This window comes from Nyctibius grandis, chromosome 18 (assembly GCF_013368605.1).
Source record: "Nyctibius grandis isolate bNycGra1 chromosome 18, bNycGra1.pri, whole genome shotgun sequence".
Taxonomy (NCBI): domain Eukaryota; kingdom Metazoa; phylum Chordata; class Aves; order Nyctibiiformes; family Nyctibiidae; genus Nyctibius; species Nyctibius grandis.
Window position 1 is genome coordinate 11178903 of NC_090675.1, and position 24344 is coordinate 11203246.

General features: G+C 39.4%; 1 protein-coding gene across 3 annotated transcripts in view; it reads left to right on the forward strand.

The window, feature by feature from the left end:
• The window catches only part of PAFAH1B1 (platelet activating factor acetylhydrolase 1b regulatory subunit 1), a 30373-nt gene that overhangs the window by 707 nt on the left and 5322 nt on the right, over window positions 1-24344 (forward strand). For 2 of the 3 annotated variants that reach the window (XM_068415413.1, XM_068415415.1), the window contains exons 2-8: window positions 14846-15056; window positions 15848-15932; window positions 19226-19300; window positions 20335-20541; window positions 22093-22261; window positions 22781-22883; window positions 23677-23905. In XM_068415413.1, the coding sequence (XP_068271514.1) occupies window positions 15025-15056; window positions 15848-15932; window positions 19226-19300; window positions 20335-20541; window positions 22093-22261; window positions 22781-22883; window positions 23677-23905 (900 nt within the window). In that variant the 5' untranslated portion in view covers window positions 14846-15024. Of the gene's footprint in view, window positions 1-8994; window positions 9053-14845; window positions 15057-15847; window positions 15933-19225; window positions 19301-20334; window positions 20542-22092; window positions 22262-22780; window positions 22884-23676; window positions 23906-24344 lie in introns of those variants that run through there. The other variant, XM_068415414.1, reaches the window with a different exon arrangement.

Below are 24344 nucleotides of genomic sequence, written 5' to 3' on the forward strand. Positions count from 1 at the left end.
CCGTGTCCTTCCCCCGTTAGGCCGCTGCATTTCTTCTGGTGACTTAGCAAGATACCGGGGAGGAGGCGATGAGCCAGCCGCAAATAATGATAAAAAAATAGTCTGGGGCGAGGAGTGTGGTGTATGCGTGCCGGAGAGGATAGCGAGCATCCCTTCCCCGAGTCCCTGCTGGAGGGTTTCCCCCTGCTCTCCTCTCCCCCGGCCTCTCCCGGGTCCGGGCAGGCGTTTGTCGGGAGATGGCCCAGATCTCCGGAGCCGGCCGCAGCACGGGAAACAAAACGAGCGTTGGTAATTCAGGGGACGGGAGTAGGTGTTATTTTAAGAATCTGCTTCACATCCACCCCGTTTTCCTGCAGTGATCTAGCAGGGAAAGCGCTGGTAGGAGGTGGCTCAGACCTTCAGAACCAGCTGCAGTAAAAACGGGGGAGGGAGGTCTAATCTCTCCTTCTTGGGGTCATATCGCTGCCTGGTTGTCTACGGTCGCACAGACTTTCCTTGAAAACCTTTTAATAGCAAAAGAATTTGCTAAAATGCTCTATTTATTGCTATTCTTGACTTTTTGTTTCACAGGAGGTTATATGCAGGCCGGGCTTTTGATGGAAGTTGGGGGGTGGGAGTGGTGCTTCCCTTAAAAAGTTTAGGGTTTACTCAGTTCTGTGAGTGTGAGATTTTTTTATTTTTTTTTTTTTGTTTAAGGTGGATGCAATTAAACTTGACCTTTAATACTAATAATAATGTGACACCTTCCCTTTCTTTGCCATAGTATCACGGTAAAATTTTCTTGCTGATAGTGCTGCAGCAGCGGGCTTGGTTGTTGCAGGTCAAGTCAATTCATAATGAATTATCTAACCAGGGGATGGTGGAAGGTTAATCTAAGCTATATTAAAAATCTTTAATAAACAGTATTTTAGTGTAAATAAGTGTTTGGGCATATTGACCTGGCTGAATTATGTATTTATCTGGAGATTCTGTTAAGTGTGTATTCCTATGACAGTATTGTTTATATAGTATTAGGAGATGGGGGTTAAAGTACCTATATGCCTAGTGATTATAATTTCATACATGATTGTGCAGCATTCGGCTGGTTTTTGGAAGAGGGAGGGTCTGCTATCAGAATGTTATTTGCCCTTAGAGTGATTTTGTTAAATAAGAAAATTACGTTAGGGAACTAAACAAAGAAAATATTTTTAAACAGAAAAATTTATTGCAAATTTCTAGCTTGTTCTCAGGGATCTCATTTTTGTGTGTTTCTTTTGATATTACCATGTTTATGGATGCTGTGTGCAGCCATTGAGCAGAGAAGAGACTGGGTGGAGTAAGGAGGCAAAGCTGCGAAATGGCTAGATTACCCTTTCATAGCTTTTTTTTTTTTTTCCCCTTTGCGTTTTGCTGGGGTGGAGGAATACTAATTGCCGTAACAATGAAGTCTCTTCTTTAGGGAAGAATCTAATGGTGCGGGAACCTTCTGAAATGAAACAAATCTCGCATTCTGTTTTGAGGCTTATTTTTCTGCAGGGTGGATCTTTTTTTGTCTGACAGGGAGAAGTGACCAGTCACTGTTGCAAAGCCAGACTTTTTTTATCTGATAACCGTTTCAATTTATTGACTTAGATATTCACTTGTTGAATTTATTTTATTTACACTTTAGATAAGAATTATAATTTTTGTGTGTGTATTTTACACACAAGATTCTCTGAAATACAGAGAACCCCCTGTATAGTTGCTTAGTGCTATTATCTGTTCATATAACTTCTTGGTTAGAGTAGGCTATGGGTGGACACATGAAAAGACAATCCCAGCTTTCTCTGGTGCCCGCAGTAGAGTAACTCCTATTAGTATATGGACTTAATTGCATTATCCTTCTTCATGTGCTGAGTTCATATAAAGTAACATCTCAAGATTGTGGAAGCCCTTTTGAACAATATGGCTCTGTAAGGGCATTACTGGTGCATCATGGGGGCAGTACTGATGCTTAGACTTAAAAGTTGTGTAGGAAAGGCGGGCGCTAGAACAAAGGGTTTAGGGAGTACAATAGGGACCAGATGAAGCACCTAGGAAGGGCTGCTTGTAGAAGTGCTCTCCTGTTCCAGATGTGGCTCAGGGCATTCCCACCGGAATTCAGTGTTGATCAGAGCAAGAACAACACTGAACACGAATGATCCTGAAGCAGGTTGAGGTTTTGCTTTTTCTTGGGTCTGTCTAAGTTCTAGAGTCTGATTTTTGATGGTAGTTGACCACAGATGAGACTGCGTTTGGTTTTAATTAGCCCAAAATGAAATAAAAGGGTAATGGCTCTTTTGTAAGATGTAGTTCAGACACTTAGAGTAGATGTTACAGGGTTCGGTGGATGTGTTCACTACATGCCTGTGTCTAAAAATGAATCCTGGCTAAGAGCAATGAAGAATCCAATAAAACACTTGCCTCCTTATAACTTTGGTTGATTTTGTCCTTGAAATGATGGCACACACTCTCTGTACAGGAGTAACTTGTTCATTTCTGTTCTACAAAAGGAAGAGGCATTAATACTTACCTTTATGACTGTACGCAAGGTCTGTCTGCCGTGTATTGCTGACTCTTCTGCCTGCGCTGTTTCCTGTGCTCCACCCAGCCTGGAGCGCGCTCAGGTTGTGTTCTGTCTGCTCGCAACTTTTTCATCTATCCGACTTGCTATCGATGGGACAGCTGTTGAGTTGACATCTGTTGACTCTCTTGCCCAACGCTTCAACCTTGTCTTTCTTCAAGAACTGTATAACCAGCTTCCATCAGTGCTAATTATAATGTATTTGTATCCTCTTGATAAATATTCTGGGCAGACAATAGCTGGAAAACCCTGCCTCTCTGTAGCTCAGAAATATACTGTGTGTGTTTGTTACGAAGTTTATTTACAGCCCTCTGTAGCTGCTTCTGGTGTTCATGAACTGGAGTCGTTGGAATTACTGTAGTATGAAGGGGAGCAGCTTTTGAACAGTTCTGTTTCGGTCAGCTTTCCCCTACTTGGGTGAACTTCAGGCCTGTCTCCTAAACTAAAGGCAAAGGCTGTGGGAGGGCTGCTGAAATGTCCATGAAGTGAACACTGAAATACTTGTCAGCCTGAAAATAAGAACCACTTAGGCCTAAGTTTAGGACATCAAGAGGACAATAAAAATCAGTAATTATTATTAATAAATAATAATTTCAGATTTCATATAAGGTGTGGGGAGTTTCCAGCCTATAACGTGTAATTTCTGATGGCAATTGAAGATATTTCCCCAGTATCAGAGCCACGTGTGTTAATCAAAATGGTTCTGGGTTTCTTCTGTGAGGTTTGTTATAGAGAAGTAGTAAGTTATGTACTGTCTATGCTTGCAGGTCTGTTAATGGAGTTACAACTGGTCTCCTCTTTCTCCTTTTTATAAGAGCTTAAATATAATTGGCAGAACAGCCTGCCTACTGACCATGCGCTCGGCTGATTAAGCCTCACCTGGGTTGAATGGCTTTCTCGGGAGCTACTTTATTACCTGACACAAGGGGAGTGGGGCTCCTAATGTGGCTTTTGGGTATTGTGAGCAGAGGTGTTTATTAATGGGTGATGTTGCTTTGTCTTTTGATCTGCCTGACAGTAGGTTACACCTCAATTTAAGTTTTTAAAAATAGGCATTTACACTAAGACATAATCCTGACCTGTTTAAAACTAGTTTTCAAGTACGTAAAGTTGTTTCTTCAGAATTCTTACTATAAATGCTGTCCAAGTCAGCAGGAGTGCTCACATGGCCATCTTCTGCATGGGAGGCTTGTGCTGTTACTGAAAATGCAGTGGTGTGATTTGAGCTGTAGCTGTATTGTGTCAGCTTCATTGTGGTGCACTTAGCTTAGGCTCAGTAAAGTGTCTGTTTTTCTTGTATTACAGTTATTTTAGAACAATGCTTTTCCTCATTCCTACCGTGTTTTGAGACCTACTGATGAGTATTACATATTAGAAACATTTGAAGGAACCATGATTTTTATCTGATGAATAATTTAGTTCTAGTTTTAACCTGGCAAACTGGCCAGGCACTGCAGGTTAGCCCCAACAAATGTGTATATCTAACTTATGTTAGTTGTTTAAAGAAGGGCCTTTTCTTCTTAATACTCATTGAGGCAGGACTTCAATGAGGCAGTGCTTGTCTCATTCAGCATGTTTAAAAGCTCATTCTTTTTCCTTTTTTTTAACCTCATGCTCTCTCTTTAGGGGATTAGATAGTTTTGACTTAGGCTATCTTGCTTTTTTAGTTCATTGTCATGGAACCCACCTATCATGTCACTTCATGCTGGCATGTACCGTTAAGGAAATTTCAAAGAAAAATGTTAGGTACAAAATAAGTGTATGCTGTGATCCATTTCATCAGTACTATAAACGTACAGTCCTCTTCAAAGCAACTCATGTGCACAGTATTGTCATACTAAGCAGTATTAAGTGCACTGATGCATGCGTAGCTATATTAAAAAAATCAACATTATGAATTCAAGGTACTTGTTAATATATTTAGAAGTCCTCTTGCCATTTCCTCCTTATTGGTACTGCGTCTGAGGGAGCCCAGCAGTTTGACTGGGCTGCTTATGGACTTTAGGATAAGGATTGTGACTAAATAAATGTAATAAATACATCTTTGTGGTTGTGATTCCATTGATTCTGGAAGACTCACCTGATATTTTTAACCAGTAACTAGTTGCCACAGTCTTGAAAAGGTATTTCCAGTTACGGGACAATCCATCGTGACTGAGGTTTATAGGTGGTGCTGCAGCAAATGTCTGTCCTGTAATTTTCTCACATCTGTGGTTAAATAGGTCCCTGTTGAGTGAGTTCGGAGATACACTTTCTGGAGCACCTCTTGCTGCCCAGCGGTGAGTCAGGTGGCACACCTCCTTTGAGGCAGGGCTAAAGATAGCAGGTTTTATGGCATGGTGCCGTACTAGTTTACATCTGAGATAGCACAGTGGCCTTCGTGATTGAGACTATTTATACCTTCCCTCTTGTATCAATGTTAATTGTTCCTATTGTGCTCCACAAATCCTAAGTGTGTGTCGTCGTCCCCCTCCCCTGATTGCCTCTGCTCGTTTTTCTGCATGGAGGTAGCTGAACGCTAAAGCAAAGGTGTTAAGTTTATCCTTCTTTAAGACTAGAGGAAAATCAGTTAGAAACATGTAGTGTGTTTACCTGTAGATAATGACTGTTTCTTCTGTAAAGAAACAATGTTGGCAGTTTGTCTCGTGCTTGATTCACCTGGTTTTGGGGTGAAGAAAAAGATTGGATAAACAATTTGGTTTATTTAAATGCTAGTATCTTTACAATCTGTGAAGAGGGTGATGTCATTAATGCGAGTGTGTGTATGTATTTTGAAACAGATGGTGTCTATTAAATCAGTAACGGTAGAAGTTTTGGTTCTCGCTCAGCTGGATTTGTAGGCAACAAGCACAGAGTAGATTGGGGGAAGCTTAACAAAGGAGCTCTGACCCTAGTATTCATCCCTAGCAGACAGTGAGGATGGGGTTAAAGTTCCAACGTCATGCATGCCATTTTTGTAGTGAGATCTTGTGAATAGCTAACACTATTCCAACAAACTTGGAGTTTATCTTTTTCATGTGTTTGTCACACTAATGAGGCTGGGATGAGTACTAACGATAGATAATTTCCAGTACCACAGCATATCACAATGACAAATTTCTACATCCACAAAATGAGAACTGAGATGGTTGTGAATATTGTGGTCTTTTTGGCCCTGTTCTGTGCTGACATGGGAAGGTGTTTTCCATTTCAGCAGTAGAAGTAGTAATTCTGTGTTTGTCTTCTGCTCTCTTGGCTTAGATGAGGGACCTTCCTCCAGGGAGAGTAGTTACTCCCTTCAGCAGGAGAGTTACTGCGTGTGTGAGTAGGTGGGAGCCATAGGGACTCCTGAGAAGGGGCGATGGTGAAGTTCGGAAGAGGAAGGCAGGTGTTTCTTGGGGACTGGTTCCCACAACTTCAGATCCGCCTTAGAGGCAGTAGTGTGGTAGGTGAAGGTGGATCATAAGAAAGATGAGACACCTTCTACAAGAACACTAATTTCATTACTTTTGGTACCGGTGTTATGAAAGATTAATATCTGTTCCCTGTAATAGGATGAGATGTATGTATGACAACTGTGATGTTAACTTTTTTTTTTTTACTCATCAAGTGAAACCATTTTTGGTCAACAAGCTTTGAAAATGGCTAAAGGACTAACAGAGTGTTCTCATGATTTGAAGAGTGGAAGTTCTGTCTGAATTTTTTGTTTGGATGTCTTTGTGGTTTTCACCTCCTGTTTCTAAAGCTTTAGCATACATGTTACTTCAAGTTTCCTTCCAAATGTTTTTCATATATGAATTTAATCAATTGGCAATCATTTTTGTTAACATCACATTTCCCATATAACAGGCAGTTTAATAATTGAAATATTTAAATTTGGATATAGTCCTGTGACCTTCTTGAGAGTTGCAAGTCTACTACTTAATTTTTCAATCCAGAAAAGGATGGGGGAAGAACTGAAAAGAACAAAGTTCTAATCCAGTGTGCAACTGCTGACCGACTGTAAGAAACTAGTCTGAGTACATGCCCTCTTCTCTCAGTGGCTAAGAGAAAGTAGCTTAAATACAGTGTTCTAGAATTGCTATCGCAGAATGTGCATCTACTGTTTGGTGTAGCAAAAATTATTTTGAAAAATACCTTTTGCTGAAGTAATCCAGAGAAATGGTGACGTACATTGCGCATTTCTCTGAACAAGTTTAGAGTAGCAGCCTGTAATACCCGTAGCCCACTGTAACACTAACCCTCCTTCTCCCTTCTCCCTCTGTCCCATTCTTCTGCCGCTCCCTCCAATTTCACTAACTCGTGTCTGACCAAAAAGTCATCCAGGTTTCCAGTGAAGTTCAGTGAAAAACCCAGTGGGGATTAATACGAATTTAAAGCTGGTTTTGTGAAATAATTCCTTGCTATCATATCACTATCACAACATACTAAACAGCAGCATAGAGTTCTATGTCCAAAACTTTTTTTACACACATTTTAAAGGTTTCTTTTCTACTGCAGCCTGCTTTTTTCCAGGTTGTTCATTTATTGGTAGTTAAATTTACCGGTGTTTTCATACAGAACAGATATTACTTCACTTTTGATTAGATTTGTATTTAAATGGCAGCTTCTGTGGGATCTGTTTCTAGAGTACCTTTGTGGGAAGAGGTGTCCAGTTCTGTGACTTGAGTTTGATAAAGCAGCTTTTTGCTTGCTGGGTTTAAAACAGGATCAGACCATTAAAAATTAGTCTAGATTAAAAGCCAGTGTTTTTATATGCTTGCATGTATGCTTGCTAAAATTTAGCAGTGTAATCTAGAGGTGTAAGAGAACAACTCATTTAATGTAGTTCTCCCATAAAGGACTGTAGCTCTAATTGCCTGCAAATGCTCACAAATAACTACTTTTAAGTCCTCTTGTTAGTATGTTACGAGACAAGTTGAACTGTTGAAAAACTTTGTAAGGATCTCCTGTGCCAGCCATGTAGCAAGTGACAATGCAACAACAGTTGCAACAAGAGTTTCTACTTTAGTAATGCAGGAATGGATTGTCTTCAGCTTTAAAGAATTGTGGAATTTAATTCTGATTATATCAATTCAGTTAGTCTTCTGGTGGCTCTTGTCTCTGATACCACTTCATAAGTGACTTGCCTTTCACTGGGTTTGAAAAATCACCTGAAGAGAGGAAGCTAACCGAACTAGGATTTCAGATACATTAACAAACTCTGAAGAAAACGTGAGGAGTTTTCTTCCAGGTAAATCATCTTTTAAGAACAATAGAATGTGTTTGAAACTTAGTAGCATGTAGCTGGAAACTCAAGACTATTTTGAGTTTTACACAGGTTGCTGAAATTCTGAATGATTGCAAATTAAGATTTAAATTTGAAGCTAAATGTGAGCAATCTAAAACATGAATTGATTTAATAATGTGAACCCAGTTGTGTGTTCCTTGTGGCTTATATGCCTTTTTAACACCCAAGTGCTTAGTGTTAGGTGTGCCTAACCTGCCAGTCTGAAAACGTGATCTCAGATTTTTGTCTCCTTCAAAGAAACATTCTTGTAGAATACTATTAAATACATAATTTTGTTATAATACTTAGAAAACAAATGGTCTTGTTGTTGAATTTATTAGGGTAGTAGGATTCTGCCAAAAAAAGCAAAAATGTACTGTTCTTAAAGCACAGCAGTGCACAGCTCTTTGATAAGCTCTCAGAGTTGAAAGGTGTTTGTTCTGTATCTGCTTTAAATTTGCTCTATAATTTATGCCATCTCTCTCTTCTACTTTTGGATATAATGAGCTACAGTTGTGTGTTTAGTGTATGTAGCTTGTGTTTTTGTGGGGAAGACTGTTTGTGGAGCCTAAGCAACAGTCATTAAAACTGCAGAAATTTGATTAATTTAGTTTTGAGTTCCTGGAGGAGCTATGAACATGTATTCCGAGATCTGTTTGGTGGTTAGGTTGCTGGACAGCAGCAGGGTGAACTTGAGGTGGTGCTGATATATTTAACTGTTTGCTGCTGCTGATGTTGTGAACGAAGGAATAATGTTGAAACTGATTTTCTTGGTTTAACTCATAAAAATTCAAAAGTTAAGAGAGAAAACATAAAATACAGGAGGGACGAATGTGCCTGTGGGAATTACGGGAGATAGGAAAAGTACTTAAGAACATTTTAAGGCTGAGTGACTGTTTTTTGTAGTAGGTAGTAAGCAAATGTTTCTGTAGGCTTGAGGACTTAAATTACCAGAATGATAAAGGTTTTGAGCCTGGAGATCCAGTGGGTGAGACCAGCTTTTGTGGTGGTGCTGATGAGGATTTTCTTGATGATGAGAGCCCTGGCTAAATAATCAGAGTAACTTAGGCTGTGAAAGAAGAGTGTAAAATTGAACTTCTGAAACTTGTAAAGGCCTTGTAATGTAATACATCTTTCTCTACGTTACTCTCTGCAGCTTTATTGAGGTGACTCTAAAAATCTGGTTTGAACCTACAAATGTCTGGAAGGAATACTGGTTCACGGTGAGCTTGGAATAGCTTTCTGCTCTCTGTCTGTATGTCACTGCTTGATATTTGTGTAGATTTTCTTAAACCTTATTGCTCTGGTAGCAGAGCACTGCCAGTCAACAGGGCATTGGCAGAGATCCTTTTGCTGTGTAGCATAGTTACTCACAGTGAAGGGAGAGAACTGATCCTAACTCATGCATGTTAGATTGGGTCTTGCTCATGCTACAGAGGCACGCTCAAAAGAGCCTAGCAAAGCAAGCGTACGTCCAGAATGAAAGATGAGTTTGACAAATGTTATTTCCCACTTATGTATTTGACATTTACTGGTGTATATATGTTGTTTCTAATAAAATATGTAATCGTTTAACTTCCTAAGTTGCAGTTTAGATGGATCATATCTCAATGGGGAGTGACTTTTACAATAACTTTTTCTGAAGAGCAGAAATGGGTATTGTTAGTCAGCTGAGCCATTTCAGTGATTTGTTTATGGTGTTGATCCATAAGCAGTATTTTTGATACACTTGATCCGAGTAAAGGCAAGACAACAGAGCACTTTGAACTGATCTTGCTGATACAATACTGAGGAAAGATGGTGAGGTTGGTTGTAATGGCACAGTTTGGTATCTCAGGATACCTTTATGACAATGTTTGGATCTGGAAGGGCTTCATAAGAACTTAATGTGGAACACCCTGTTGATGGCAACGTTAGTGGAGAAGTTAATAAGCGTGGTTGTTGGGTGTTGGCAGCTGGGGAGCACCGAGTGCAGTTCCTTCCCGTGGTGCAAAGGAGAAAAGCCCTCATTCTTTCTGGAATGCTGAATCCCTGACTGAACTAATATCTTGCAGGGACCAATGTGGCATCCTACTGAAGGTATAATTTATATCATGAGTTAGTAACTAGTAGCTAATGGTTTCTTTGACCTCCATATTTATGGCTTCAATTTTGTCACGGTACAATATATGTGTTACTTTGAAAGAGTTGAATGGTACCCTGCCACATACAGATAAAACCTTCTGATTAAAGCTGTAGCAGTGAGTTATTACAATTGCTAAACAAAGGCATAACAACAGTAAAACAACGGGCTTAGGTGATACAGAAAAATAACAAAACTTTCATCCTGCTTTAAATTACTTGGATGAGCTGTGCTATGTATGCAGTAATTAACAGCAGTAATCAATAAGTCAAGAGTTAAGTCCAGAAACACTATTTTAGTAGTTAAAACTTAAGAAAGCAGCCTGGTTTTGATTTTAAAAACTGTCAAGTGTGTTTGAAACCTTCTGTTTAGTCTCCTTGTAGGTTTGCAAAGTAGATGATTGGCTTTAAATAGATAAAAGGTAAATGTCAATAGTTTAGGTAAATGAACAAGTATTTTTGGCAGGTTGAGACTAAAATACTGAAGGGTTAATTTGATTCCATAATATCTTTCTCAACTGTATTTGGAGAATACTTACGGAAAAAAATACTTAAATGCCTCCTGAAGCAAGTATGAACACTATCACAGAGATACCTACAAGCCAAGGCTTATCGTTTATTGGCATGATGTCATGAACTGAGGGGAGTTCTCACTCTCTCTTGCCTGACAGCATTTGGGGCTTTTTTCCTACCTCGTTGCTTTGACTGTATCTCTTTAGCTATCCTGCCTTGAGTACCTACCGTAGAGCTGTCTCAGAGAGCTAATACAGCTGAACCTGATCCATTTTGCTATTTGTGCATCCTGTGGATGGTTCGCAGGTCTTTCCTTATTGCAGAGTTTTCCAGTGATCTAGGAAACACTTGAACCACGCTGATACACGTCAGTATAAGGACCTGCTGTTTAAAGTCAGGAAGAAGAAACTGTCTTTTGAATTGTTAGGGTGTCTTAGTCACCCCCAGGAAGAGGGTGGATCCTATACAGTATCAGGTCTGTGATGTCCACTTTAAGTGTGACGTTAGACTCTGCTGGGTGCCTTGACACTAACCAGTCACAAAAGGTGTGTATTTGGTCACAATCAGGGTGGGACCATCTTTAAATGCCTGTCAGGCAGAATCTCTGAGCCTCAGAGCAATTCCAGTAGCAGTAAGTGTGTCCTCAGCGCAGTGTGGGTGAGTCTTGTGGCGAGGGCGGCTGGCTCCAGCAAAGGGCTGTGTGTGGTGAAGCTGAGGAATCTCTGAATCCCAGTTTAGGAAGATGGGAGGGGATTCTTAGACATGAAGAGACAGAGGGTCTTCCACTATTTTTTTTTTTTTAAATGAGAAAGAAGAACCTGCACTGTGCTGTTTCCACTTTCCCTTACAAGAAACATTTTTTCTGCTTTTCAGGTTTTCCTGCCCAATTTGTTGCTCTTTGTCAATAGTTCTGTATGTTTTAGAAGCTTGTGTAGGGAAGAATTCTGGCCTGGGATAATTCTTGGCTGTCTTTTTTTTTACTAGCTCTGTGTCTTGACACCACCTTCTTCACTGTAAGCTGATGATATTAAAAATGACCGATTTCAGGCAAGATGTAATGAACAGGTGGTGGTTTTTTGTGGTGCTTTTTTTCCCAAGGGTTCTCTTTGAACTCTTGCTTCCTCTCATTACTGAAGTTGTTTGCGGGTGTGTGTGTAATGCAGTGGTGACTATAAACCTTGACAGGCAGTGGAGGAGGACTGGTTAGTCTGGCTCCACTAAGCTTTGTATGTCACAAAGCCTTCACTAGCTAAAGAAGAGGCGGTGCACAGAGACAATATTCCTCCCTTCTTGGTTGTTTCAAAAGTGGCAGAGGTGTATAATTAAAGTTGGGTCTTTTTGGGTTGTTTGGTTTTGGACATTTTTGCTTGGGTGGGCTTTTGTTTGTTTGTGGGGTTTTGGTTAGGTTTTGTTTTTATTTTTTCCTGTTTGTTTGTTTTTGTTCCTTTTGCTTTGTCTTTTGTTAAAGGGTGTGTATGAAGGACACTGCCCTAAAAATATTTTGCCTTATATTCCAGTGCCTTTGGAGGTAAAAAGTCAGGAATACTGAGAAGGGCGCTTGGAACAGACACTTCTCAGGGAAGCAACATACTGTAGATCAGTTGATGAGTAACTTCTTGTGGATCAGCTGTAATTTGCTAATAGCAGAAATAGCTGCTTTGCCCTGTAGCTGTAGGGGGGTTGGAACTAGATGATCTTTAAGGTCCCTTCCAACCCAAACCGTTCTGTGATTCTATGATTTGTTTCTGAATAACAGTTCAGAGTTCGAGCAATGGAGCAGGGCAGGTGTTGCCTGGTAGTGGGGATACAGGAGGAGAAGTTTGGGGTTACTTTACATTTGAGGGGGAAAAAATGCCTTTCTAACTAGATGACGTGCCCAGGATCGCCTTATAAACACAGTTGCTGTTGTTTTTAGGCAAGTGCTGTAGTTGCATCTCCTAGGTGCAATGACAAAATATTGGAGTATGATGTTTACTGGAGTCATTGCACCGATGCTGGATTTACAAGGCATTCACTGCCTAGTCAAAAGCCACCTTCTGTTTTTAATGCTGTGATTTTTACCGTGGTAGTACTCCAGACAGATTTGGGAAGTTTATATCTTTGTGTTCTGCAATTCAGTGCTTCAAACAGTGCTTCTGTGTGTAAAGTGCTGCCCTATTTTGTTCTTCTCCCCAGTGTTTATTGCTGCTGAAAGCGTTGCTATGTTCATACTGAAGTGCCAAGATTCAGCCATTATAAGCCTCTGTTTTTCAGTACTTAAATTTATAGCAGCATTGCCCTCTAGAGGGCACTTCTTCTGATCAGTTCAATAGATTATTTTTTTTATATTAACTAAGTTCTGCTAATTTGTATGTGATACTCCTACTGTGTAGTGAACAAGATACATCTGTTGAGAACCAGCTGTCTCTCTACCTGTCAGGAAGCGAGGTATGGGACAAGAATAAGTGAAATGTTTGCTTCTGTTCTCTGAAAGGATGCAGCCTGTGCTATCAGTTTTCAACTAAATTGTTTCTGAAATAGCTGTTAGGGAAGAGGTCAAACTAATTAAATCGTGTCTTGCCTGTTCAGAGTGCTCCTGTCCTAAATGGCTGGCAGTGCAGTATTCTGGTGTACAGCATTTGACGTGGAAAATCCCCCAGCAGAGTGAAATACAAGCAACTTGCAGCTTAAGCTTATTTTGAAGCAGACAGCAGAGCCTAGATAGGTTTAGAAACAAGCTCCTGATCCCCTGTGATGGATAAGTAGACAGTAATGATATGAGCTGAGTATTTTCTTCAATTTTTTCATGTAAGAAAGGCTTTTGTTTAAAACAGGCTCCTTACGGTGTGGTTATCCAACTTTTATAGTGGCCTTGCGTACCTGTATGTCTAGTGGAGGGGCAGTGGGAACACGTGTTTCCTGAAGAGGTTGGTAGGAAGTTCACAAACCCAGCTACTGTCTCCTTAGTCTTTGTGTATTGTCATGTTCAGTTTACCTCGTTGATAAAAGTCGGTTGGTCAAACTTGCTTAATGGCTTGAGCAAATTATGTGTTATATACAGACTCCAGTCAGGTATGCAAGAAATGCTAACTTCAGCTTTTTTCATAGTTGTGTTGCTTGCAAAAGTGTACCTGCAGTGCAGAAATCAAAAGGCAGTGCTGCTGAAATGGTTTTGGTGATGTCACCTTGACTAAGTTGAAGTAGATTGTACACTAAGAATACTGAATTTCAAGTTCCTGCATAAGAAAATATTAAATAGTGTGGGGGGAAAAATAAGTAATTTGTGAAAGGCACAATTCTGACTGACTTGAACACCCTCTTGACTACATCAGTTTCACCTGTGTTCTGAATTGGCTTGCGTTGTCAGATGTCTAGTGATCCAGTCGCTGTCTGAACCCAGCTGAAGTTACGGGCTTGCGGCAGCTCTACGCTGTGGTAGTTGTGCTACTCTGATAAGATTGAAGGTCTGTTTAAAAATTTGCTGTACCCCAGATATGGATGAGATAAAAGATGAACTGTAGGTAAACTGTGTTAACACGTGACTGAAAAGAAGGCAAGTGTTGTCTTTTAGAATGTGGTTCTGTGGAACTTCTTCAGATAGCGTTACTAGAATAGAAGAAGTAACTTGTCTAATATAATTGTGTAATAATCTACCTGTAAAGTTCACGTGCTGAATTAGAGCCGTAGTCTTTAAAGATGCTGTTTGGGTAAATCCTAGAGAGCTGCCTAATGTAATGCCACGAATGAGCTACAGTGACAAACTGAGTGTGCCTTGATGCCGTTGGTTGTGGCCTGAAGTGGGCCGTAGCACCTTCCATAGGCCCTTTCTGGTATGTTCTCTTCTTTCTTTTAACTCTCCCTCTAAGCTTGAAAAACATAGGAGAGCATTAGCTGATCTCTAGTGTGTGTTGAAAATTAACTGAATGAATCTTGCTGGGTTTAGTTTGATGAAGAGGTAAATCTACAGAAGATAAAAATCTAGCATAAGGATAGAGGATTTTGGGGGGTAGCTTTCTGATGGGAGTAGTGAGTGCAGGACGTCGGCTCTTACACTGGGCCTGAGTTCTTTTCATCACAACAAAATATGGTGGAGTTGCCTACAAACTAGAACTGGGCTGTGACTGAAGATTTGTCCCTCAGATCCCTGTTTCTTGAAGGAGTAATGGTGGGAAGGGGGGGAATAAAGAAAGTGTACAAGTCTCTCCAGGCTGCTCAGTCCAGGCTGGAGATGTGCTATAGGGGCATAATCCAGACTAGCAAAATAAAATTGCATTTACAGTTTTAGTTGGTTGGTTCTGCCCAGAGTGGTGTCGCTATCTGAGTACAGAAATCTTCATGTCAGCCCAGAGTGACTGAATGCTTATTTGAAGGAAATTAATGATGTCTCTTTCTCTTCCTTCTAGATGGATTGAATCTCCTGTGTTGAATGCCTCCAGATTTCCTATTGGATTTCACGTCTGGAAAAATACTTTTGATTTAAGCCACTCTGTGGCAGACTGAGTTGTGCATCCAGGGTTCCTAAGACTTTAGATCTTGAGGAGGCAGCCACTGCTGAATCAGTTAACCTGACATCGCAGCCACAATGGTGCTGTCACAAAGGCAACGAGATGAACTGTAAGGAATGGTTATTTTTAAGTTTGTGTCGCATTTTTGTTAAACTTTAATGATTAAATTTTGTTTCCAAATAGATTTTACAGAGTGGCTCTGCTCACATGCCGATCAAGTACCACGTGTTATGGTTTAGATCTCTGTACTTTTGGTTTTGCTACAACCACTGGTATTTGATAATAGAATTGTGAAATGGTGAAAATATAATTTCAAAGTTATTAATGGCATAAAAAATGGATTCTTAAATTTGCTATATGTTATCCTCTATTTTATTTTGACTTCAGTCACAAAGTTATGAAAGGGTTACAGTGAGCAGCAAGCACATGGCAGTATGTGCTCCAAACTGATTTGTGAATTCTGCTTTTACCTTGAGTAAATTCTGACACTTTTTTGTTATTTTACTCCCGAATGTAGATAAGGATCTGATTAATGTGCTACATTCTGTTTACTGTTTTTGACTTCTTAAATTGTATTTAGTATGAAGGGTATATTTAAAGGAAAAAAGGCAACCAAAAACTAAACAAAAAAATAAAAAAACCTACCCCACAAAAAAACCCACCAACCCCCCGCCTTAATCCAATTTAAGGTATGGAATTCTTTCCAGATTTTAAGGCTAGGCGTAGGCTGTCCAGTTCCATGCCTTAGTTTGCTTTCTCTTCTGTAATAAATCGTGAGAGAGGGAGTGGTGGGTAGCAATCGGGCAATGTCTCACATGATCATCAGCCAGTAAAAGAGTAGAAGAATTGGTTCCAACTTTTTTTTTATTTTGACTGAAGATACTGTTCTTTGTTTTTTAGAAATCGAGCAATAGCAGATTACCTTCGTTCTAATGGCTATGAAGAGGCATATTCAGTTTTTAAAAAGGAAGCTGAGTTAGATGTGGTGAGTTCAAACAAGATTCATCTATATTTTAAGTAAAGAGTTTATAATTTTATGGCATTAGCACCCATTCTGAACATGTATATCTATTATCTACCTGTTAGCTCATGCAGTTTCAGAAGTGGAGGTGATAGACAGCTTATTGCCTTGCCATAAAAATAAGGAATAATCGTTGGATGACTTGGCAATGTCTGAGCAAAACTCTTACATTTATCTTAAACTAATGACTCAGGTGTATTTTTAATCTCTTTTTTTTTCTTTTTCTTTTTTTTTTTTTTTGTCTGGCTACCACTCGTCTATACAATGCTGAGTTTTTCCTGTAACGACCTTTTAAGGATCCAAGTTCTGAGAGGGCCTGGATACCTCAAGATGAAAGGTGCTAGAAAGCAAAGCTAACAAAAGGCAATGATAATGTGTAAGAAAGGTGATAGAAGATGGTGTATATATTAAAAAAAAAAGACAAAGCCCTTCACTGGACTCACTCCAGCAACTCTTACATGGAGTAGAGCATCTCTCGTGTGGGGAGAGGCTGAGAGAGCTGGTACTGTTTAGTTTGGAGAAGAGGAGGTTTAGGGGGATCTTACAGTAGCTTATAAATATTTGATGGGAGGGTGTGAACTATGACAGAGTTAGACTCTTCTCAGTGCTGCTAGTGACAGGACAAGAGCCAGTGGGCAGAAACTGAAACACAGGAAATTCCATCTGAAAGTAATATAGAACTTTTTTTTTTTTTTTACTGTGAGAGTGGTTGAACGCTGGAGTAGGTTGCCCAGAGAGGTTGTGGAGTCTCTGTCCCTAGAGATATTCAAAACCAACTGGCCACAGTCCTGGGCAGTCTGTTCCACCTGACCTTGCTTTGAGCAGGGAGTTTGGAGTTCATGATCTCAAGAGGTCCTTTCCAACCTGGACTATTCTGTGCTTAGTATTCAGAAGAATGTGTCTAATTTTAATACATTTAATTTCTGTTTCCTGCTGTTGTGTCCATCCCCCACTCCCTTCCCTGTAACTCATTTCCTTAACTGTGCTTATTCTTACCACGGAATTCCGCATAAAAGCATAAACTTTCTGCAATACAAAATTAGAAAACTGAAGACTGTTCTCCTGTAACCAGACTTGGAATGGTATAAGACTGTGCAGCTTTGGAGGCTGACTTCACATGGTGATGTTTAAGAAACAGGAAGACAAAACAGGATTGCTTTTGTCCTCTCCTTTATCATACAGAGCAAATGGTGGAAGTCTGTTTTGTGATTGGAATTGGGTCAGTAGTTAAATCATTGCCTGAAACAGTTGCATACCAGTTGGTTAACCGTATAGTAGGAGGGCAAGCCTAAACAGTATAAGTTGATCATCTCTGGTAAGCAGCTCTATTTTGTTAGACTGTACAGATGCTAGTGACTTAGACCAGTTATTTCTTGATTTGCCTTTGTAACAGATGTTTCTTGGTATCATTTTTAAACTTGCCACTTACTAGCATAGGAGGTGTGCATTTCATCTGAGTTTAAGTTTCTCTGGAGACACCTGGATTGAGTAGTAAACTTCTGTGTGATGACTTTTGATAAATCCTTGTCTTTTCTCTATTGTAAATCTTGCGTTGTTCTTTTTCCAAAATGCTTGGTTGAAGTTTGACTTCATTTCTCCAATCTGCTTCTAGTATCTAATAAACAAGTAGAAATGGCAAATTGGAATACCATACTTATAATTGCAAATCCTAATACCATTCCCTTATCTGCCTTATCTATCAACCTAATTAAGTCTTCTCTTCCCAGAGGTTAAAAAGGCGATCTAAATAGGCTAGATGGTCCTGAGGGAAATAGAAAACGCAGTTGCTAAAAGTTCCATGTGACTTTCTTGCAAGAAAATCTGAATTGGATGGAGCTATACTAAAATGAAAAAAAAAAAAAGTTAAGGACAGAAAATATTTCAGTAAATCGGAAGGATTCAAGTGTAGTTCTACAAAGAGGGGTTTCATTTTTTTTGTATTGATTATTCCTGCAGATAACTCCAGCTTTTACAAATGCCCCTGAAGTAGTAGGTTCACATCTGGTCACTGACTGAGGTAGCCAGTCCTCAGAGCTTTTATGGAGTAAGCCATGCCATTGTTATTTTCCTCATGCCTTTGTTATTCTCCATCTAGTTTAGAATTATTCTAGTATGAGATTGTCATTTTGTACATGGAAAGAAAGTGTGCAGCATTTAATTACTCTTCTGTGCCTCTGATGATGTTTGTTTTTCTGTGTTGCTTTTCTTCCTCTTTCTTGTGTTAATAGGTGGGAGAAAAAAAAAGAGTGATCCTCTGGCTTTTACAATAGCATCAGCTGTTCGTTGTTGCTCCTCAGCTATTCCTTAGAGCCCAAAGGAGAAAAGTATTTAGTGGAAGACAATTATTCTTCATTAAAGTTTCATTAGAGTTGCAAAGTCAGTGTTGATTTCTGCAGTATCTGAGGTGGTGTTCAGTAGGGCAGGTGTAGTCGTCTGCTTTCTGCTGCAGTTACTGAAGTAAAGGGTGCAGGGAGAGTGGACTTAAAGCTTGTCTTTGAGAAGGTAGCACAAAATAATGCAATATTATGGTTGTAATTTGAGGTTAACGTAATCAAGTTTTTAAAAAAAATTGAGTTAGTTTGGGCTAACTGGTTTTCAAGTGAGATGGGGTATATGTAATCCTGCTCGGACAGCTGGCTGCCCCTTTCAAACAGCGTGTGCTTCCGTGAGAGAACAAGTGCATTGTGCTCACAAGTGATAGTGCTGGTGCAGCCTTAACGCTGAAGGTGGGAGTTCATCAGTTCCTAATGCTCCAGTTGGTGGATATGAAAAAGGCTGTCTTTGAGAAACTGATTGCCACTTCTGTGTATCTTGGTCCTTGCAGTCAACGCGTGCTGTCTGCTGCTGTAAGAGTTGGCTGGGCGGAGGGATGAGGGGAATCCTGTAACAAAATATGACACAACGTTCTCGGATACGCAGAGCACGTAAAAAGCTTTCAAGTAATAAAGATAGAAAACAGCATAGATCACAGTCCTAGTTTTTAGATTTTATTTGCAGAATCTGGCATCATTAATCTGTACTGCTGCAGTATTTTTAATTAAAAATTATCTTTTAAAATGTTTTCCTCTTTGTGTGTAAATTTGAAGCGTGGTTGTTCTGTTTTAACTAGTAAAACTTATTACAGTTTTTTTGCTTGAATTCTTTCTGTGGTCAAGAGATTGTATTAAAATGAGCTGTTTATGTTGCCTTTGAAGAAACACTTCTACAGGCTTTAGAACTAGAATTTATTAATTTATTTAAATGCTTCTCTTCCTCAGAATGAAGAGTTAGATAAGAAGTATGCTGGACTTCTGGAAAAAAAATGGACATCTGTTATAAGATTACAAAAGAAGGTAAGTAGAGGTCTGATGGGTTTACTTGTATAAAAAGTTATGACTGAAATCAAACGTTCATCACTGAACAGGATGTTACATATGTTGCTTGTCAGACAAATACGAGGTTTAGAAAATGATGCCTCAAAGATGAATTTTGAGGACTCGAGTAGGGAAAACCGCTAAATCCATGTTGTAGAAAATGTTTTGTCTATCTCGGTACTAGCACAGACATCCTCTGGGTTTCTTTATAAAAATTTCTTGACTTCAGTTTATGGATTGCATGTGCAGTTTCTGAAGCTGGAAAGGAAAGATGTGCCTTGAGGCAGTTTGTGAGTGGAAAGATTGAATAGCTGTCTCCAGAAGGCTTAACTGGTTTAGAAAGAAGGTAAAAAACCTGTGCTGCCAGTTGTCTTTGGCCATTACATTATGGGGAAGAAACCATTAACTCCAGTGCATTCGAGCAAGTGATTCTACTGCAAGTGAGGAGTACAAAACTATTTTTAGTCGTGCTTCAGTGGGTTTAGAGTGTATTAAAAGCTTTTAAAAAATGTAAAAATCAGTGTGCTAACAGTAAAGACCTATCTACTGTAAAGGTTAATATATCTAGGGTTTTATTACACCTTCAGTTTCTCTGCTGTTGGTTAACATGCATGCCATCCCAGAGATACAGAAATTATTGCAGTAGTAGCATTCCTTTTTGGTAACACAACCTCCTTCAATAGTTTGTCAAAGTACTCGCTCAAATGTATTTGTACAGTATTTGAGTGAACCTGATTTTGTAGAACTTTTTTTTCCTGTCAAAATATTTGGGAAGTTGGAGAAGAATAAATGACTAATGATTAAATTATTAAAGAATAAACAATAAATGGTTACTTTAGGTTTGATTTTTAGAAGTACTAACACTATTGAATGTTGGTAATCAGTTTAGATCTATGCAGTCGTTGCTTTACTGTGAGTTTGGGAGCCAGTTGGTGTTTGGATTATTAATGAGTGAAGGTAAATCTTGGTATAAAACGAGAAACAAATGGTCTCTTTGAAATTCATAAACTTAGGTAATGGAATTAGAATCGAAGCTGAATGAAGCTAAGGAAGAGTTTACATCAGGTGGACCTCTTGGACAGAAACGAGACCCTAAAGAGTGGATTCCTCGTCCTCCAGAGAAGTATGCGTTGAGTGGACATAGGAGTCCCGTCACTCGAGTCATTTTCCATCCAGTTTTCAGTGTTATGGTCTCTGCTTCAGAGGACGCCACAATAAAGGTATGTGTTTGCTACAGAATATTGAACTAAGCAAGTCAGAGGATGTATAATACGTACCATCAGTACCTCAAGCTGGATGTGTGTTGTACTGATGGAAGATTGTTTCAGATTCTGCTTTAGCTTCGGTAGGGACAGTTCTTTCAAGTATGATGTCCTGTGTAATCTACGGATTTTAGTTTTATGCTGCTCCAATTAATATCTTCAAGAGTATTTTACTATTGTTTGACTTGAGGAAAAAATAATTAAGCTAATGTGGATTGTTCTCTTCTATGCTGGTTTGAAAACTGTTTGGAAAAGTGCTGTTCTGAAAAATGTTGAGTAGCATATTAAGCAGTATGCTTAAAAATGCGAGTTGTTCTAATAGTGGCTACCTGTTGGAGAAGATTAAAATAAAAAGCATCAGCCAGATCTAGTTCATGAAAAGCTTTAACATTTTCTTGTTTCTGCAGCAGACTTGAAGATAGAGGACTGGTGTTTTTTTCTTCAGGCAGACAGGGCAGGCTGAAACAGTGACAGCTCTGTGCTTGTTAGATGTTATAGAGGAGCCTAATTAGCTCTGGGTTTGCTCCCTCTTATGGATACACAGGATGAATTTTCTTATTCTTGAAGTCAAGCTCCATAGCTTAATTTCTGGCTGTTGCATTCCCGATGATTGCAATCTGTTGGGATGATGGATTCTTTTTAGTGTTGGGTGGTGGTTTTTTTTGTTTGGTTTGGGTGGGGTTTTTTGTTTAGGATATAATTTAAAATGAAATGTCTAATTTTGTGCTTGAGAGAGACAATAAAATCTGTAGGAGCTTGTTTTGTTTCAAAGGCTTTTGTTTGCAGCTAGATGATAGAAGACTGACTTAATTAGGAGGTGAGAATGGGGACTTCATGCTATCTTGCAATTATTAGCTGCAAACGTTTATTTGATCTCTGACACATTCTGTAATCAACTAATGTGTGCATATCAAACTCTTTAGAGAGGTTTGGATTATCGTCCCCAAACCAGTGCATTCAGAATATCACTCTTTAGTATGTAGAATATTTGCTGCTTGGTTCTAAACCAGCAAGTCAATCCTGGAGCCACAGTAAACCTTGGGAGATGTGAGGAGGGAGATTGTTAAAGATGATGCTTTCCCCACCAACTGACAATGGGCTGTATTGCTGGAGGTAGGGAACTAGCGTAGGATGGAGAAAAACAATCTGTACCAAGTGGATTTGTTCTGTCCAATGGTTTCTACATTGATCTTTATTTTTAAGGGTATTGGGTGTTCAGACTTTTAGATACAGTGGAACTTATTTTCCTGCTGTGTTTATGATGCTTTAAGTTAGCTGAAAAACAGTTTTCAAGATGCATTAATTCAGTTAATTTATAAGTAACAAAATAATATAAAAATAATGCTTATTTTTCTGTGCTGTTAGGCTTTTTAGGGCTGTCTTTCTTTTGTCTCTTGCTCAATTAATTATTGAATAAGGTGCCAGACTGGCCTGCAGAGTGCAAATGTAAGGCTGGAGAATACAAAGAGTAATAGGTTGGTGTTAACGGATTTTCTGTTCACTTGTCAGGTGTGGGATTATGAGACAGGAGACTTTGAACGAACCCTTAAGGGGCATACAGACTCTGTGCAAGACATTTCCTTTGACCACACTGGCAAACTCTTGGCCTCCTGTTCTGCTGATATGACCATTAAGCTATGGGATTTCCAGGGCTTTGAGTGCATCAGAACTATGCATGGTAAGGTATAAAGGGAATTGATTTAGCAGTCTGTAAAGTGAAGAGATGGGGTTGGGGTGTTTTTTTGTTTTTGAATCCAGGAAAACTGCTGATGTGGAAAGGGGTTATAAAGCAGAGTATTGTCCAAAAGAAAGAGGGGGGATATTTTGATGGTTTGAGTGCTGTGTAAATAAGGTGTATGTTTAGTGTCTATGGAATGAAGTAGCATCTCAAATCTGCTATGCGTGATGCTGTGGGAAGCATCCCATAATGATATTGAAATGAGTGGTGAGTGTCTGGTTTTAAAACATCTTAAAGAAATTTTTGAAACAATTTTAAAGGATTCTCAATGTCTGACTGTGTAGTTTCTAAAAAGATAAATGATTATTTTGTAAAACCTCAAGTTTACATGTAAAGATTATTCCATAAAACTTGCACTACTGCTGTAGCTACTTGCCCAAGATAAATGAACAGCAAGTCCTGTGTGCTCTGTAAAAACTATTACAGTACCACTTAATAAAGGTTTGGTTTTGTTTTTAGGTCATGATCATAATGTTTCTTCAGTAGCCATCATGCCCAATGGAGATCATATAGTTTCTGCCTCAAGGGATAAAACTATCAAAATGTGGGAAGTCCAAACAGGGTAAGTGCACTTCAGGCTAAACATCAGCACCTAAACAAAACAAACATAAACCACTGTTTATAGGAAATGGGACACATAAATCTTGAATGTCAGCAAGCCTCGTTTGAATTGAGGTATGATACTGTGCCCTTTAGAGTAATTCACTTAAGGATTCTGCCTTAAGTCATTAAGCACGGGGTTTTAGGTTTTAGTACTGACTAATTAAAACTAACTGGCTTTGTATTTCTGAGAGCTGTGAGGGTAGAACACCATTACTCAGGACCAGGCAGGAATATAAATTCAGTGGTTAACCACAAGTTTAAAGGGAGCATGAAAGGAGGGAGGGGAAATCTGTTACCTTTCTTGACACCTTGAGATCAAGGTCTCTCCTGATATTTTTTTTTTTTTTTTTGGTGGTCTTGCTTGTTTCATTTGTCAGTTGTCTCTTTAATCTATCCATTTGCTAAAAGCTGTAGATGAAGGCTATCTGGATGACCTGTAAATCTCTGCTTGTTCTTAAAATACCTATTTAATGCAAGCTGTTGTGTCAACTTTGTTTTTTCCCCAAGCTTCCTGCTTTCTGCCTTAACAAGGATTTGCCAGTTCTTAGTTGTCGCTTCTTTCTCATGTCAGTTTCTTTTCCATGAACTGTTTTATGGCATTGTACATCACCACCCAGGATGGACACGTGTATGCTAAAATATCTTATCTTAACGTCTAAGAGTAGGTCAAGCGTCCTTAAATTTCAAAGGCATGTGTAGTGGTTTTATTGCATTGATAATGGAGTCATGCTGTATCTCTCTCTTTTGAATAGTTACTGCGTGAAGACTTTCACGGGTCACAGAGAATGGGTGCGCATGGTGCGGCCTAACCAGGATGGCACCTTAATTGCCAGTTGTTCTAATGACCAGACAGTGCGTGTTTGGGTGGTAGCGACAAAGGAATGCAAAGCTGAGCTCCGAGAACATGAGCACGTGGTAGAATGCATTTCCTGGGCTCCCGAGAGCTCGTACTCCACCATATCAGAAGCTACAGGATCAGAGGTAGCGTTTCCAATGCTATTAAATAAGCACATACAGTGAGATTTTTGACTATGCTCTATCTAGAACTTATTGGATAGTATTTAGAACAACTAAGCTTTGTTCTCAAAGTGCTTGGCAGATACAGCAGGTGTATGAGTATTTTTTGCTGAGTGTACTTGATGTACTTTGCACTAATGAAAGTGAACTTTGGAGAGATGCTCTGAGAAGGTTGAGAGTTGGGACCACATTCACATATTTCAGCAAAGAAATGTGGGAGGTAGCTTATCTGGCATAACGTGAAGATTATAAGGATGCTCAGCAGTGGGAAGGTGTGGGGAGAAGTAGTGAGTCAGGAACACAGAAATGAAGCTGCCTCGGGTGTACGGTGCTGGAATTAATGACCGCCATGTCCTAGTGCACAAAGTTAACGATATGAGAAAGCGTTCTTTAACAAAAATAA